General features: G+C 44.0%; 1 protein-coding gene across 1 annotated transcript; it reads left to right on the forward strand.

Moving 5' to 3' along the window:
* The first annotated feature begins 332 nt into the window (after window positions 1-332).
* On the forward strand, window positions 333-5,759 carry LOC128739658 (uncharacterized). Its single transcript, XM_053835154.1, has one exon. The coding sequence runs from the start codon at window positions 333-335 to the stop codon at window positions 5,757-5,759; it is 5,427 nt and encodes a 1,808-aa protein (XP_053691129.1).
* The last annotated feature ends 12,243 nt before the right edge of the window (window positions 5,760-18,002 follow it).

Here is an 18,002-nt window from a genome sequence, read left to right on the forward strand (position 1 = left end):
TCTACAAAGAAATCCAAGCTAAGTACCTAATAATAAGGAGAAAGTCAAGGGTGGCGTTAAGAACGCATGATCTTACGCTGATTAATTGCATGTGGCGAAAAAGAAAAATCGAAAAATAAAATACTCAATTATTGCATGACTGTGTTTCACTTGATTTGGGTACAGATTTGGTTCGCTGGTTTAAGATCACCGTGGGTAGTTGGTTTTTTTCTGAATGAATTAAAGTCCCTGATAGCCTGTCAATCTGTGGGTTCTGTCAAGCGCGAAAACGTTCGATTACGCGGCGTGAATTTGTGTGAAGTGCAGTGGTTAGAATCCATTTTGTAGCTAATATGACTCGCTCCGACTTGCGAAAGCTGACGAAAAGGGAACGTCAATTGCTAGATGTGATAGAATCCATTGAAGAATTTGTGCAACAATATCAAGATGAGCGTGACAAAGGATCGGTCCTGGCGAGATTGAAAAAGTTGGAACAAGTATATGATGAGTATTGTGACGTGCGCGGTGATATAGAAATTGTACTGGAAGAATGCGATACCGATGACGATACCGGCAAGGATGAGGCAGCTGCAACATTGTCGGCCGTAACTAAGGCTCAGCGAACTGCGGCTAAAATAGCAGATAGGAGAGCGCAGAATTCAAAGATTCTGAAAGCATTTGTAAACCGCTACTTCAAGTTAAAGCAATCACTAGAAATGGTTTTGCACGAGGCTAGTTCAGGTGTTCAGAATACTTTATCTACACCGACTAACACTCCGGCAACAGCATCTGCCTTGCGAGTCAAGCTACCGGAACTGACGATACCGACCTTCCGAGGAGCTCATATGGAGTGGATCACCTTTAGAGACACCTTTAAAAACCTGATAGGTGACAATCCGCATCTATCTGACATCGACCGGTTCACTTACCTTCGCACTTCGCTAGCAGGAGAGGCACTCCAGCAAATCGCATCGATTGATCTCACTGCAAACAATTACTCTGTAGCGTGGAATTCGCTTGAGTCACGTTACGAAAACAAAAAGCTGCTGGTTAAATCCCACCTAGATGCTCTCTTTGCAGTCAATTCAATGAAGAAGGAATCATTCGAAGCACTCAATTATGTCATTGGAGAGTTTGAAAAACATCTCCAGATGTTAAAGAAACTCGGAGAAAACACGAACGCTTGGAGCACGCTTTTGGCATACATGCTCGCAAGCAAGCTTGATTCAACAACGCTACGTTTATGGGAAACAGAGCATCGATCCACCGATGTTGCCACATACGATGATATGATCAAATTCCTGTCGAACCACAGGACAGTGTTGCTGTCGATTTCGGGCGAAAATCGGGTATCAGCAGAACCAAAGAGACAATTCAAGGTCAGCAGCAGTTATTCGGTCCAGCAGCAATCGTGCCCTTTCTGCGACGATGAACAACATTTCGCGTACCAATGCAAACGGTTTAAAGCAATGAGGGTGGATGAACGAAGAAATGCAGTGAACAGTAACAACTTGTGCTTCAATTGTCTTGCTCACGGCCACACTTCCAAATTTTGTTCGCGAGGCACATGTCGTGTTTGCGGACAGCGGCATCATTCATTGTTGCATATCAACATTCGCACTAATGAACAGCAATCATTGGAATCGAATAAGCGCTCGCAACAAAATGAACAGAACCCACAATCAAATCAGACACTCTCAATCGCACAACAACAGAAGCCAACTCTACCCAGTTCCCAGCAATCCTTTTACCAATCTCCCGAACCTTACGTTCCTGTTACAGGCCCAAACATGCAAACGCCACCCCATACTGACTCTCCTAATGTTGTACTCACTGCCCAAGAAATCAAGTCATCGCGATCAGTCTTGCTGGCAACTGCGGTCTTGATTCTTGAAGATAATTTTGGAAATACTATGCAAGCTAGAGCACTACTTGACAGCGGCTCTCAGCTCTGCTTTGTTTCAGAACGCGCAGCGCAACGATTGAAATTCAAGCGTTCGCGTGAAACACTCTCGATAAGCGGCATTGGTCAAGTTTCAAAACAATGTAAACAATCCATCTTTGCTCGGATTCGGTCTCGTATTTCATCGTTCATTGGAGAGGAGATTTTCTATGTGCTTCCACAAGTTACGTTGAACCTTCCCATCCGGAGGATAGATTCCACTAGTCTACAACTTCCGGACGGCATCGCCCTTGCAGACCCACACTTTATGGAACCTGGCGGCATTGATGTTATCATCGGGGCAGGTTTATTCTTCGATCTGTTACACCACGAAAAGATTAGATTGGGTGAGGATGGACCAATCGCACAAAACACAACGCTTGGTTGGATTGTTTGCGGAAACCTTCCTGTCGAGACCGACGCTCGCAGACCACATGTCGCAAACGCATGCACCGAGCGACTAGATGATTTATTGACACGATTCTGGGAATTAGAGTCATGTAAAACGAATAGTATATTGTCTCTGGAGGAATACGCTTGTGAAAAACTGTTTGACCGCACGACAGTGCGTGACGCAACTGGGCGGTTCATTGTTACGCTTCCCAAGAAGGATTTTCTTATTCGTCAACTTGGAGATTCAAAATCTTCGGCGTTGCGACGCTTTTTGTCTCTGGAACGCCGCCTAGATCTAAATCCCGAACTAAAGCTGATGTATAGTGAGTTCATCCATGAATATCTTCGCATGGGACATATGGAGGAGGTAGTTGCTGATGAAGAGGACGCTGCGTTGCCACAGTACTTCATCCCGCATCATTGCGTTATTAAGGCCGATAGTACTACCACAAAACTGCGAGTCGTTTTCGACGCATCGTGCATCACGTCGACCGGGGTATCCCTCAATAATGCGTTAATGGTTGGACCTACGGTTCAGGACGACATCATCTCGATCGTTCTTCGTTTCCGACTCCATCGGATTGCCATCGTAGCGGACGCCGAAAAAATGTATCGCATGGTATTGCAACAATGGGCGGACCGAAAATTGCATAAAATCTTCTGGCGAGACCATCGAAGCGATGACATTCGAGTGTTTCAGTTAAATACCGTCACATACGGGACAGCGTCGGCACCCTACTTGGCAACAAAATGTCTCAAGCGACTAGCAGAACTGGACGGACATAAATATCCTAACGCAGCGAGAATCTTAGCCAAGGACTTTTATGTCGACGACATGATGACCGGCGTTGATTGCGTTGAAGATGGGGTCAAGCTGTGTAGTGATATGCAACAACTGATGAAAGGTGGAGGGTTTAATTTGCGAAAATGGAGTAGCAATTGCCCCGCCGTTCTGGTAAAGATACCTGCGGAGTTACACGACGACCGCGTCTCTTTCGAACTCGATGATTCAAGTGCCACTATAAAAACCCTAGGACTGATCTGGGAGCCCAGAATAGATGTATTTCGTTTTAAAGCTCCGGAATGGACTTCATCGGCAATATGCAAACGAACGGTCATTTCCGACTTAGCAAAAATATTCGATCCTATCGGACTTATTGCTGTCGTGATCGTTTCTGCTAAAATATTCGTCCAAACTCTCTGGAAGCAGAAAGTTTCTTGGGACGAACCTCTGCAGGGCGATCTCCAAACCCAATGGATCGAGTTTCGAACCAGTTTATCAAAACTAGAAATGTTGCAGATTCCAAGATGGATCGAATTTCGGAAGGATTGTCTCTCGCTAGAACTCCACGGCTTTTGTGATGCGTCAACGAAAGCCTATGGAGCATGTATATATGTACGATGTAGACATACTGATGGAACAATCACGTCTAATCTGTTGGTAGCCAAATCACGAGTTGCCCCACTCGCAGAACTGGAAAAGAAGAGGAAACAACTGACAATTCCTCGATTGGAACTGTCTTCCGCCGTTTTATTAGCTCACCTTTACGAGAAAACGGCTGCAAGTATTTCGGTGTCTGCTCAAGCATATTTCCACACCGATTCTATGATCGTGAGGTATTGGTTGTCATCAAACCCATCCCGCTACCAAATGTTCGTCGCTAACAGGATTTCTGAAGTGCAACATCTCACTAAAAACGGAACATGGAGACACATAGCCGGCACAGATAATCCCGCAGATTTTCTATCACGCGGAGTTTCACCTTCTGATCTAGTACATAGTTCATTGTGGTGGGAAGGTCCCAATTGGTTAAAACAGGAGAAACTCTACTGGCCACAGGCGCAAGAAGTAGTATTGGAAGAGTTGAATCGACCCGACCTCGAAGAAGATTCCACAGTGTCATCTGTATGCACAGTCTCCCCACCAAGTGACATTTTTAGTTTGAGATCTACACTTCATCGCTTGGAAAGGCTGGTCGCATTATTGATGAGATTCAAGCACAATGCCCTTCATGTACGCGAAACGAACTGCAAGATGTCGGGTCCGGTGACACTTGGGGAAAGGGAAACCGCCCTTCTGCATCTAGTGAAGCTTTCGCAACAGGAATGCTTCGCCCAGGAGCTTGAAGATCTTGCGAGAAACAAAGAAGTGAAACTGACATCTCGCATCAGAACACTACATCCTAGGTTGGTTGACGGCGTGTTGCGAGTTGGTGGTCGGTTAGAAAATGCGGATATTACAACGGACAGAAAGCACCCGATACTATTGGATAAGAATCATCCGTTGACGACCATGATAATGCGTCGTTATCATTTCGAACATCTCCACGCCGGACCGCAGCTGTTGGTAGCTAGCGTTCGCGAACGGTTTTGGCCTCTCAGCGCTAAAAGTCTGGCTCGCAGTATCGTTCATAAATGTATCACCTGTTTTCGGAGCAAGCCTACCGTGCACGAGCAGCTCATGGCAGACCTTCCCGCGGAGAGAGTCACTCCGGCGCCGCCATTTCTGCGTGTTGGCGTTGACTACTGCGGTCCTTTTTTGATTAACTATCCCAATCGAAGGAAAATCCCCATCAAGCATTACGCCGCAATCTTTGTCTGCTTGGTGACGAAAGCAGTGCATATTGAAATGGTTGCTGATCTCACCACTCAAGGTTTTTTGGCCGCTCTAAGACGGTTCGTGGCAAGACGTGGAAAACCCGCTCTCATTATGTGTGACAACGGTACCAACCTCGTTGGAGCAAGACGACAGCTGGATGAACTGACTGCACTATTTAGGAATCAAGAGAGTCAACATTCCATTTCCTCTGGAGCAGCGGACGATGGAATAGCATTCAAATTCATACCTGCCAACTCCCCCAATTTCGGAGGTTTGTGGGAGGCGGCGGTCAAATCAATGAAACAGCATTTGCAGAAGGTGATTGGTCTACGGACGGTTGCACCCGACGAACTGAATACAGTTTTGACGCAAATCGAAGCGTGTCTTAATTCCAGACCGCTTACGCAAATGAGCAACGACCCTAGTGACCTTGATGTGTTAACACCAGGCCACTTTCTGGTTCAACGACCACTAACGGCAGTGGCAGGACCGTGGTTGCAGCATATCTCTGAGAACAGACTCGCCAGGTGGCAGCAGACTGAGGATTTCGTACAACGAGTGTGGACAAGGTGGTCCACGCAATATTTGTCCGACCTTCATAACAGGACTAAGTGGACAAAACAAAGGAATAACCTAGCCGTAGGCGCCATGGTACTGATCAGGGAAGATAATCTTCCACCCCTCAAGTGGCTTCTGGGGCGGGTGACGCAGGTCCTTCCAGGAGCTGACGGAAACGTCAGAGTTGCTAGAGTCAGAACCAAACATGGGGAGATCGTACGTGCTATCTCCAAAATATGCATTCTACCCATCAGCGACAATGAGCAACCACCATCTGGGGAGAACTAGGCCTCCCCCAACGAAGGCGCAGGGCGCCTGCGGGAGCCAGGAGGCTCCCGCATACCACCACCTTCTACCACGGCGGTCGGCCGATCCACGATGTCTTCTGTGAAACCTGCCAGCGCCAGCGTACTTCAACCATGTCTATATCCGGGTGAATCCTGGGTCGGTTCTGTGATCAACACCACGTGAGTCACGGGATCTGGTACTATTCATTAGTACCAAAGTTTATTTACGTCCGCCTCGTCACTACCAGAGCATCCATCAGTCTACAGCGGTTCAAAGAACTACACAACGTTCATTGCCATTAAACCTTCATTCATCTCAACGGATCAATGAGTCTAGTAGAATGATGGAACCACGTTCAACACCATCGGCGCAGGAGCGTCCGCGGAGGCGCGCAAGCCTCCGCGACAGGGAAGTCGTTTTAGATTTGTTTTTGACTCGTAAAAAATCGCTTTTCATCGTTACAGTCATCCATCCCCCACGTTGCCGGGCGGCAACCTGGGTACGCAACCAAGCAGAATTCGATGCGTTCGATCTTGGGTGGTCATGCATGTCCAACTCTGACGATTCCAAGATATGACGATAAAGAGGGCTTCAATTCACACCATTAAGACATCCAGTGACAGCATTCCACGCAGCGGGCCTCGAGTTGATTCGCATCCCATACACCAGAGAATTCCACGTGTTGTTGACAATACCATTAATTGCAGAAAATCATTAGTTGTAGCATATAAGCGTAGAATTTAAATTGTAGATTAATTCGTTCGAAATACCGCGTATTCCAAGGCGGCCGGTATGTAAAATATTGCATAATTTATTAGCTATTGGTAGTTTTCAAACCCACTCTACAACGATCATCAGCTTAACTGATGACCGCGAGAAAGGAACTCACTCTCGGCTTACCATATATTAGTCTCAGCCGATCTCCAACATTCGGAAATAGGAGAGTAGGGACAGCAGATATCAGCAGCTGATAGCTCTGATAACTAATGACCTGCATGAGTTGAGTCAGTTGTCTCCAAGTACGTACATAAGGAAGGTGCAATATACAACCACTTTGTCGTCTCACAATAAATGTGTTATCTCTTCAACAAGCGTCGGCCCGTTCTGTGCAGTGAAAGAAAACCCCTCGACTGTGCATCGTGAAGATTACGATTTGAACCAAGTGCGCGAAGGTCGAAGACGGAAAAATTTACACTCGTAGTTCTAGCAGTGTCCACGTTTCATGTCCGTAGAGGACAACCGGTCTAATAAGCGTTTCGTACAGTGTGCACTTTGTAAGTTTGTACGGGGGCTCAGATTGCTCGAACGCAAGTGTTTGTGGAGTCCGTAGTAGGCCCGATTTCCGCTGATAATACGTCTTTTAATCTCACGGCTGGTATTGTTGTCCTCTGTTGCCAGTGAGTCAAGGTATACGAACTCGTCGATTACCTCAAACTCATCCCTGTTGATTACAATGGTACTGCTCAAGTGGGCCCTGTCGCGCTCGGTCCCGCACGCCAGCATGTACTTCGTTTTCGACGTATTTTTCTTCAATCCAATCTTCTCTGCTACGCATTTTAGTCTGGTGTATTGATCTTCCACAATTGACTGGATTTATTGAAAACCGTGCCCCTTATTTCGATCGCCGCTCGTGTTATAATACCTTCAAGCGCAATGTTGAATAGCAGGCAGAAAAGGCCATCTCCTTGTCGAAGTCCCCTGCGAGATTCGAATGGGTCCGACAATCCACCCGAGATTCTCGCACAGCACTGGATCCCATCTATCGTAGCCATGACAAGTCTAGTAAGTTTACCCGGAAAGCTGTTTTCGTCCAAAATTTTCCACAGCTCTTGTCGGTTTACACTATCATATGCGGCTTTAAAATCGATGAACAAGTGATGCGTGTGGACTCGGAATTCGCGGCACTTCTGGAGGATTGGCCACAGGGTGAAGATTTGGTCCGTTGTAGACCGACCCTCCTTGAAGCCGGCCTGATAACTTCCCACAAATCTATTGACTATTAGCGATAGTCGATGGAAAATGACTTGGAACAGCACTTTATAGGCGGCATTCAGGATAATGATCGTTCGGTAGTTCCCACAATCCAGCTTATCGCATTTCTTGTAGATAATCAAATAACCCCGTCTTTTCACTCCTCCGGTAGTCGTTCCGTATTCCAAATCTTGACAATCAGTTGATGCAGACATCCAGCTAACTTGTCCGGGCCCATTTTAATAAGTTCCGCTCCAATGTCATCCTTTCCCGCTGCTTTGTTGTTGTTCAGCCGCTGGATGGCTTCTTTAACTTCCCTTATCGATGGGGGTGGCACATCTTCGTTGCTTGCTACACCAATGTGGTCACTTTCTCCGCTATCATGGTCTTCTGCCTGCACGCCATTCAGGTGTTCACCGTAGTGCTGCTTCCACCTTTCGATAACCGCACGGTCGTCAGTCAAGATACCTTCATTTTTATTTCTGCACATTTCGGCCCGCGGCAGATAGCCTTTGCGAAGTCCGTTGTGTCTCTGATAGAACTTCCGTATGTCGTGAAAGCGGTACAGCTGTTCGAGTTCTTCGCACTTCTTCTCCTCTTGGTGGCGCTTCTCCTCCTTGAAGAGTCGGGTTTGCTGCCTCCGCTTCTGTTTGTATATCTCTACGCTCTACGCAGCATTTGTAACCGCGCTGCGTTCAGCTCAGCCAATATCTGCTGGCATTCCTCGTCAAACCATTCGTTACGTCGATTCGGTGCCACACGGCCTAGGACGTTCTCCGCTACGCTGTTAATGGTTGTTTTCACGGCATTCCAACAGTCCTCAAGACGGGCTTCATCCAGCTAACCCTCTTCCGGCAGCGCGGTTTCGAGAGATGACGCGTAGTTTTCGGCGACCTCCGCTTGCTTCAGTCACGCTAGATTATACCGTGGTGGGCGCCGGTATCGTATGTTGTTCACAACAGATAGTTTTTGACCTATCCTTACCATCACTAGGTAGTGATCCGAATCAATTTTAGCGCCCGGATAGGTTCTGACGTCGATAATGTCTGAAAAGTGCCGACCATCCATCAGAATGTGGTCGATTTGTGATTCTGTCTGGTTGGGTGATCTCCAGGTGTACCGGTGGTAGTGGTTATGTTGGAAGAAGGTACTACGTATAGCCATGTTCTTGGAGGCGGCGACGTCGACATGTCTTAGGCCGCTTTTGTTCGTTTGCGGGTGTGCGCTGAACCGCCCAATAACCGGTTTAAATTCCTCCTCCTGACCAACCTTAGCATTACAGTCCCCGATGATGCTTTTGACATCATGTCTTGGGCAGCGGCCTCATTCGTGCTCCAGTTGCGCATTAAATTCGTCTTTGTTATCATCGGTACTTCCGAGGTGAGGGCTGTGCTAATATTAAAGAATCGGCCCTTAATTCTTAATCTGCGCATTCGTGGGTTGATCGGCATTGGCGTAGCTAGGAAATTTCCCTGGAGGGGACCTAGGGGGTGCCTTCCAAAAAAATTTTGATTATGATCTTGTTTCTCTGGCTGTCATCGATAGCACAAGCACGAACACGGTTTTCCGAATAAACTGACACAACTGTTCAGAGCTACATTGGAGAGAGTGTTGTGTTTCGTGTGCATCTCGGAGATACTTTCGAGTTACTTTGAGACGCGGCGAAAGTGGGAAAAGGTTACGGCTTGTTTTGTATGCTATTCAACATCGCACTTGAAGGGGTGATCCGACGAAATCGGAATCTAGGACGAGTTTTCTAAACTTAAATGCGGCCAAGACCAAACACTCAAAGGAACCAAACGCGTGCGTCTCGCGGACGGAAACTGTTGATGACGACGAACTATAAGTGACAGATGGGTTCGTGTATTTGGGATTGCTGGTGCACACGGACAACAACACTAGTAACGGGATCTAGTTACGCATTTAAGCGGGAAATTAGGCTTCCTTAGCCCTTCGCAAAACGCTACGCATACGCAATGTTCGAGCGGAAGGTGCTACGAACGATATTTGGTGGAGTACAAACTGAAAGCGGAGAGCAACGGAGATGTATGAAAGTCAGTAGGCTACAGTGGGACGAAAATAGTTCTCTTTAACAACTGTACCAGCATCAGGAACAGGGTGGCTCAACGTGCAAGATGGCTCGACCACGTTGAAAGTGATTTGCGACTTCTGTGACTGGGAAATTTGCGACGAGTGGCCCATGATGTAGTTAAATGGAGACGAACACTTGAAATAGCATGAGCCGGAGTGGCTACTAAGCCACTGACGACGACGACAACTACGCTTTTTTTCTTTAATTCTATATTAGAGAGGTTTTCAGCCTGTGGCTGGTTCGCCTCTTCACTACGCTTTTATGGTGCCTAGTGAAAAATAAAATATCTGCACAGCGGGAACATATACACTGAGTTTTTTTTCCCAGTTTCCAATTCCAATGAGGAAAATTTCTGGAGGGGGCCTGCAGAATTCTGGAGGGGGCCTGGTACCCCAGGCACCCCCTCTAGCTACGCCAATGTTGATCGGCCTCCACTCGAATACCCGCTTCTGCATCTCGCCAATCACCATAAAAGCTGTGTCCAGCTCGTGTGTATTGCTGCAGTTCTGGTATACCATCTATAGATGGTATAATCAGCTTTATACGTACGTACCATATCGTTCCTTTCCAGCATACCTTCTGCAGCGCTACGATGTTGAACTTGTGGTGTGGTTCTTTACTTCTTTAGAAAGCACGTGGGTACTTAAGAGGAAATTTAGAGATCGATAGTTCCATGTTTCTAATTTCCGAATGTTAGTCCGTTTCTGTGTTCAAATATTTATTTAAAAGAGTTAGATCAATTATAATATTGGGGAACATCGTATTTGGTAAATGGTTTTATCCAAATACACCATAAAGCGCTAATCAAACTAATATTTGTGACACAAAGCTAAGATTTTTTTTGAAGAGGGCGATAAGTTCATCTTTACTCATCGTATTCTTGAAGAAGACAAGCTTCGCTTGAATAAATTTTGTTTGAATTACTTGAAGTAATCTAATTTGGATGGGGAACTGCTTAGTAATGCGTTACATCGGCGTGCCTGTAAGTATAAAATATACCGCGACGGACTACCGACCGTAACTTTACTTACGGAAGACATGCGTGCAGTCAGTTTGCCAATGAAATGTTTCGATACGTATTTCGATTTTTTTCATTTTTATTCCTTTTTTAAACGATCATTCACTTTGAAGTTATCTTTTCCGGTGTAAACTCCGGTTCTGGGATTTGTTGGAAATCTGCTTTGACGTATGTTTACCCAAGTAACCAAAATTTCAGCCAACGAAATGATCATGAATAGAACTCTATTCAGCTCAATTTTTAAGTAATTAACCGTACTTTCAAGTTCGTATTTGATGATTAAACTTCGAATGGAATACAAAGCAATTTCTGACAGAACTAAAAAGTTCGCTAAAAGTTCACTTAAGTCGCAATATAGAACATTGGTCAGCTCAAAAAGAAACTCCAATAAGCTTAAAAACAAAAAACAGTGGGGGAATTTTCTCACTTCTTTCCGACTTTACAGCAGTTAGAAGGAGGCGGAGGTAGAAAATAGAAAAGTATAAAAATAGAACTTATAGTGCTATTTTATAAATTTTTGACAAAGTTTCTTTAGAAGCTACTTAGCGCTCTAAGCAGCGAGCTGAAGGCAGCCTCGAAGTTCGGTTAATTACAGGTAAAGCTGCTTAACAAGTTATAGGTCCATAGACATAAAGCTTGTTAACCTTCCTTAGACACCATTATCCGAACTCTTAATTACTTTTAAGCTGCGTGCTGAACTTTCAAGCTGCACGCTGAACTTTCAAGTTGCTACAGATATTAACGGTACTTTATTGGGAATAAAGTTCGGTTTATAAATGTAGTGTCTGGTTGTTCAGTAAGAAAGTTCTGGGGAACTATATTTGAACCAAATAAGAACTTCCAAGTTCGTTCCTTAAGTCAAATTCGAACTTTTGGTTGCTTGGGTAGTTATTCATCACGCAACAGTTGTTCCGTGAACCTCCGCTAATATAAATGGGACCACATTCAGATTAGGCGAGTTCATTTCTAATAACACGTGTCGTGGATTCTTCTCGATGAAAAAAAGACTCTTTACCTTTCCTGTGTACAGCGAAGCTGAATCGTAAATTCAAAGCACAGTGTAACTTAAGGGCCATCCATATACCACGTGAACAGCTTAGAGAGTGGTGAGGGTCTGAAAATGTCCACGCTTGCCCACGGAAGGGGGGAGGGGGTATGGAAAATGTCCACGTGGATAATTTTTTTTTCCACTCAAAAAATAGAAATTAGAAACAGAAATATTGAATTAGTTATACATATTAGTATTAACCGTCAGTGACTGTTTTTGGGCTCAAATAACGTTTTCTCTTCTAAGGCATATATTGACCTAAACACATGAACCGACCATTACGAGAGCACATATCTGGCATAAACCTTGTTGAAAAGATTAAGCCTGCGCTAGTACTCATAGGTGTTGATTGCCTAGCCTGGCATTCGATGAAATGCTATAATAAAGATTGTTATTTTTTACAACCCTTGCCTCCTTTGGGAAATGATAAAGGTAACGGAAGAATCAACGAATATTCACCAGTTACGTGTCTCATTTATCATTTAGGTCGCGCTTGCACCGAATTTTGATTGCATTTGCATCCATGGGTAACGTATTTCCAAAAGGATTCGCCTTCAGAAAATTTTACGAAGCACATCGCTTCGGGAAGGTGTCTTGTAGTGTTGAAGTAGACGGCCAAGCTGAAGTGCTCCGGTTAGACAAAGATACTCTGTACAGAGAAGAATCGTACGTTGTACTGGAATATCTTAATTACGTGACAGTTGTTTGAGTGTTAGTAGTTTACATTCGACAATCTAACAATATTTTTTTTTTCGTTTGTATAGATTCCCAAAAAAAAAAGTTTGATTTATATGTCAGCTTATGTGCTTCAACTAAGTAGACTAAGTTGACTGTACAGTTGACTCGAGGAATCCTTTTTCCTTCATGGTCGGTAGCATCTATTAACACGTAACATTGAGTCATAATTAAAGATTTCTGATGCATGTTCAGAGTCTGGCTGCAAATATTGTCTCTCAAATTGGATTTTATCTCATCGAAGTCGCAACCCGGTAAGAATTATCGGTCAGACGTCGTTCGACACAAGTGAACTTATTGCTTGCATCTGTCCGACATCGTCGGTGACATTCTTACTGAGGTGGTTCTCCAGCTTCGGGTGGAACTACACTCAAAAAAATCAGCACGTCAAGTTTACGTGAAAACATACGTAATTCTCATCCATCACCCTTTTCATGTAATTTTCACGTAAATTATTGGTAACACGAACTCATACTAACTAACTTACTCATACTAGTTTACGTGCGATTCTGGTAAATTTTATCAACTTTCTCATTAACTAGTACATGAAGTTCACGTAAGTTGCTGTACAGAAGTTTACATGATTTTTTACATGGAAGCGACGTGTCGATTTTTTTGAGTCTAAACTTCTCGTTTTTGCTCGTGAATCGCTTCCGACCTGGAGACTGAATTATTGCTACTCCGATAAGGTAGGCTGGTTGACCGTTTCCAGACATGGTTCGAATTTCAGGATTACCTGTTTCTGTTTAAGCTTTTATTCTTATAATATACCGTTAGAATTCGAAAAGGGCTATATTCCTGAACAGGATCATAATTTTGCAAATCTACCACATAGTAGCATCAAGTTTCATATGATTTCGCTTTGTTTTAACAACCATTCAATGTTTGAAACCGTGCAAATTGGCGTTCTGATAGTGCATCTTATCCCACCAGTGAAATTAGCAACTTAGGATCGACGTATGCCACCTCAGGAGGAGCTATTTCGCCAACTGAAAATAAAAATACATTTGATTAATTACCATAAACGAGAAATCCCCAGAGAAGCTAAACACCAGTCACGTCTGCGTGGTATCCATTTTCATCCGCATAATAGGTCACTGAGTATTTTTGTCCATCGGGTCCTGTGTAGCTGTAGAAGCCATTGAACACTAACACTTCTGTTCCATCTTCTAACTTCTTTTTATATGCATTCTGCCGTACTTGACGACCATCACTTAGTGTGTACCTTAAATCATCCAAAAGTTTTATACGCAAAAGTTTCTGGGTTCGAATGAGTCTACTTACTCCCAGTCAAATTCATCTGTTTTGTAGTTATTGGACTGATGAACTACCTCCAACTGTGCATCCGATTTATCCACTGGAGCGCTTCTGACAGTCACTCCTAGCAGTACGAGGCTCAGTACACTCACCCACAAAACTAGCATTATAATTGCTTATTCAACAAAAACAGTTGCAGTGTGTCAACTTTTAAGCTAAACTAAATCTAGAAAAAAAGACTAGTTCAGCCGAACACACTGAGAGATACTTTTTAATTGGCTGCTAAAAAGTTGAAAACAACACCCTTCAAGGCAACCGGCGGCACGGCGCGCGGTAGAGATGAATTAGTGTAGCAACCGGTTATATCCGTTGTGGTCGTGAAGATGCTTAGTATGTTAACCCTGGAAATTATATGTTTCGGTTTTGCCGTGCACTCTAGAGTCTAGACGATCGTAAGCAGCTGTCATCGCTTGGAATCGTTTTATTTTTCTCATTTATTCTAGAGGCTATTCACCTATTCACGGTTTTAATCCTTTTCCCAATGATCCATGCTCAATTCGTCGCCCGTGCGGTCGCCCCTAATTTTTAGCATATTCACCTAGCAATAACACTTACCTCAACCTGGGACGGGATAATTCGATTTATGCATGCATCCGCCGGGCCGTTGCTTTACGTTCAAATGCACATTTTTTTTTGGGGTAAAAAATATAATTATGAACCCTTCCCGTTTTGTTACTGTACTTCCGCTACTGCTTGGGCAGAGCCCAACCGTAAAAGTACGCTCGAATACGCAAATCAATATCCTGATCAATATGTCACGCACATCTGCTGCTATCTGTGGCCACGTTGGGTGGTGTGTGGAAAGCAAAATAGAAACATAAATCGAACGGCTTTAGTTTGTACTGAAAGTCGTGAAAAATAACTGTAAGTAGGTATACCGTTTTAAGTAAAACAAACTAAAAAAATTCCATCTTGAGTCACACTGAATGTCACCATGAACAAGTTCTTGGAATCTTTTGAATTATTGTTTAAAACATGATTTAAATCTAATTTTAGAATCCCAACTAGGAACAAATATATTTTGACTTAGTTTGATTGTCATGACATTCAACTTCACCGGAACCGAAGCACTCGTCATTCAGTACTACCTGTTTGTTTGGTTTATCCCACTATTTCTAACGTCACCACTACTGACAATAACTATCTGGTGCTGGTCGGCGGGATAGGAACTAATTGAAAACATAACTACCATTAGAGCTGTTCTATTCTTGCCTACAGCTATCGCTACTGAATGGCAGGCAAAGGTAACTACTTCCTGGGCAGTAACGGGTTTTCAAACGGTGACAGCTCCAAAATAGGATATTGTTCGAACCGAAGGGAAATCATTTCATTTTAATTTAAACTGAAAATAAACAATTGCTGTTTCGCTCGTACGCAGAAGAAAATAGACTTCCTTCGTAATCGATGAGGATCCGGGGAAAATAGCCAGATAAGCAAACAATGATAGAGGAAAGCGAAATGGTGGGGCGGTAATGTCGTGGTGGTCTCACCGGTGGTGGTGATCTTACAGAACAGAAGGATGCTGGCTGATACAATAATGGTTGAGCAAGGGAATGGGAGCAACGCAAGCACAAACACAGTCCGGAAACCAAACATGGACATAAAAAGATGTCTGGCTAGGTTCGGTCGAAATGTTGCATCCTCTTTTGCTTCCTTCTTGCTGCGGTTAAGCATGTTCTCGTAAATGTTTGCCAAGCAGGATTTACCCATGGTCCAGCGCATGATAGGAAAGAAGGGAAAATATTGATCCATGGTTACTGACCAATACACAAGGAGGACTGTTTTTATACCCGTGGCCGGATGATGATTCACTGCATAAATTGCTGTAAAAATATTGTAATTCTTGTGTTCTTTCAGGAATAAAAAACAGTATTATAATTTTTAGGATAGACTGTAGAAGATGTGGTCTGTGTACAATAACAATTGTGCAAATTTTACGCCGAATCGAAGAAGATAAATTTTAAATTTAATGTTTAGTCGGGACGAGGTAAATATTTTTCCCCTGGAAGGTCTCGCCATGATTCGAATTTTCCCTCTGCACTTTGGGCATTTACCCCCTCCGGTGAGTGCCCGCTCGTTACGTTGACCACTGTGATTGGAATTCCTAATGAAGTACCAATTTATCCTCTGGTAGTGAGATGATAATAAAAAGCCGTCTGGCCAACAGGGCGAATTATTTAGATCTGCTGGTCATGTTTGCTGACCGAGAAACCTGCCCCGGCGGCGTAGCGTTCCTTCTGCGGGAGGGCCAACGTGATGTGTGTCGGTCGGTTAGCCGATTTAATTTCATCTATTTGAAGAAATTCAATTTTACTTGGCTTCGAAGTCGGTATGTAGTGGTCTCCTTCTCTACCAATTTTCTTTCGACTTGCTATTATAAGAACCGTTTGCAATGGTGGACGAAGCGGGTAGAGTAGCTCTAGAAGACTTTCTGATCCCAGTCAGTGTCGGCTCGAGTTTTACCTATATTGAAAAATCTTCGTTCTGCCTTTGTCCCTTCTTTGTATTACGGTAGAGAAATTGCTGGTCCATACCTTTATGTTGCTTTCGCCAGAGAGAACATTCAGTGCGTAGTTTGGGAACTACTTCACGAAGTCGGTGCGGAGCGGTAGACAACGATATCTAATCGGTTGTGGAGCATCATGCAGCAGAATAAGGAAACCGACAGCAGGCAGGGACCAGCAGGGGAATTTTCGGCTTGTTGTTGCTTCAAAGAAACACGAGTTCATTTGTGTGTGGAGAATGGAATTTTGTTATAACAAGTTCCTCATTCTGTCCGCCTGAGCTTGGCGCTGCAGGGATCTTTGGTTCAGCAGCCGAAGTTTGCCCTGGTAAGCCAGAAGCGGAAGAGACGAATGCAGGGCAACAACGATGGGCTGATTTCCGGCGGAAAAAAGAACCACTAGCTAACGGGTGATCGGGCGGGCGAGGCAAGACTTTACGCTTGCCTCCTGCAACGCGGGTGGAGAAAGGATTTATCTCTGGGAAATTTTTGTATAATAATATGATGCATTGAGGCACAAGAGGATTATGTTTATGAATTGATTAAATCTGCTTACCTTCATATGAAGCCGGACGCAAAGCAGTGAGTTTCGTTCGAGAATATGATATAGCATTTCCCAGCAGAATTCGGTTGAGGAAAATAATGGACGAGAAGTTCGTCGAAGTTTGCCCAACAAGGTCGATATATTGACGGAAAATAGTAGATGATATATATCGGTGTAGATTATTATGATTGTCAATGGTAGAATGGTGTTCGAAATAATCGTTTGCTTTGGTAGTCGGAATGGTTTCGGAAATTGGTTTGGAAATTTTCGATCAAATGCGGTGTTATTCGAAATCTTGAATCTTGAATTGTAAAATCTTTTAGGCGCATTTTGTGCGGTTCTCACGCAACATGGACTGGAAAACTGGTTTACTGGTTTACTACTGGTTTACTAGTTTACTGTTTACTGTTAAAAAGCTAAGTTAATTCAACAAGAACAAGAACAAGAACAAGAACAAGAACAAGAACAAGAACAAGAACAAGAACAAGAACAAGAACAAGAACAAGAACAAGAACAAGAACAAGAACAAGAACAAGAACAAGAACAAGAACAAGAACAAGAACAAGAACAAGAACAAGAACCAAGAACCAAGAACCAAGAACCAAGAACCAAGAACCAAGAACCAAGAACCAAGAACCAAGAACCAAGAACCAAGAACCAAGAACCAAGAACCAAGAACCAAGAACCAAGAACCAAGAACCAAGAACCAAGAACCAAGAACCAAGAACCAAGAACCAAGAACCAAGAACCAAGAACCAAGAACCAAGAACCAAGAACCAAGAACCAAGAACCAAGAACCAAGAACCAAGAACCAAGAACCAAGAACCAAGAACCAAGAACCAAGAACCAAGAACCAAGAACCAAGAACCAAGAACCAAGAACCAAGAACCAAGAACCAAGAACCAAGAACCAAGAACCAAGAACCAAGAACCAAGAACCAAGAACCAAGAACCAAGAACCAAGAACCAAGAACCAAGAACCAAGAACCAAGAACCAAGAACCAAGAACCAAGAAC

The sequence above is a fragment of the Sabethes cyaneus genome, chromosome 3, assembly GCF_943734655.1.
Source record: "Sabethes cyaneus chromosome 3, idSabCyanKW18_F2, whole genome shotgun sequence".
NCBI lineage: Eukaryota > Metazoa > Arthropoda > Insecta > Diptera > Culicidae > Sabethes > Sabethes cyaneus.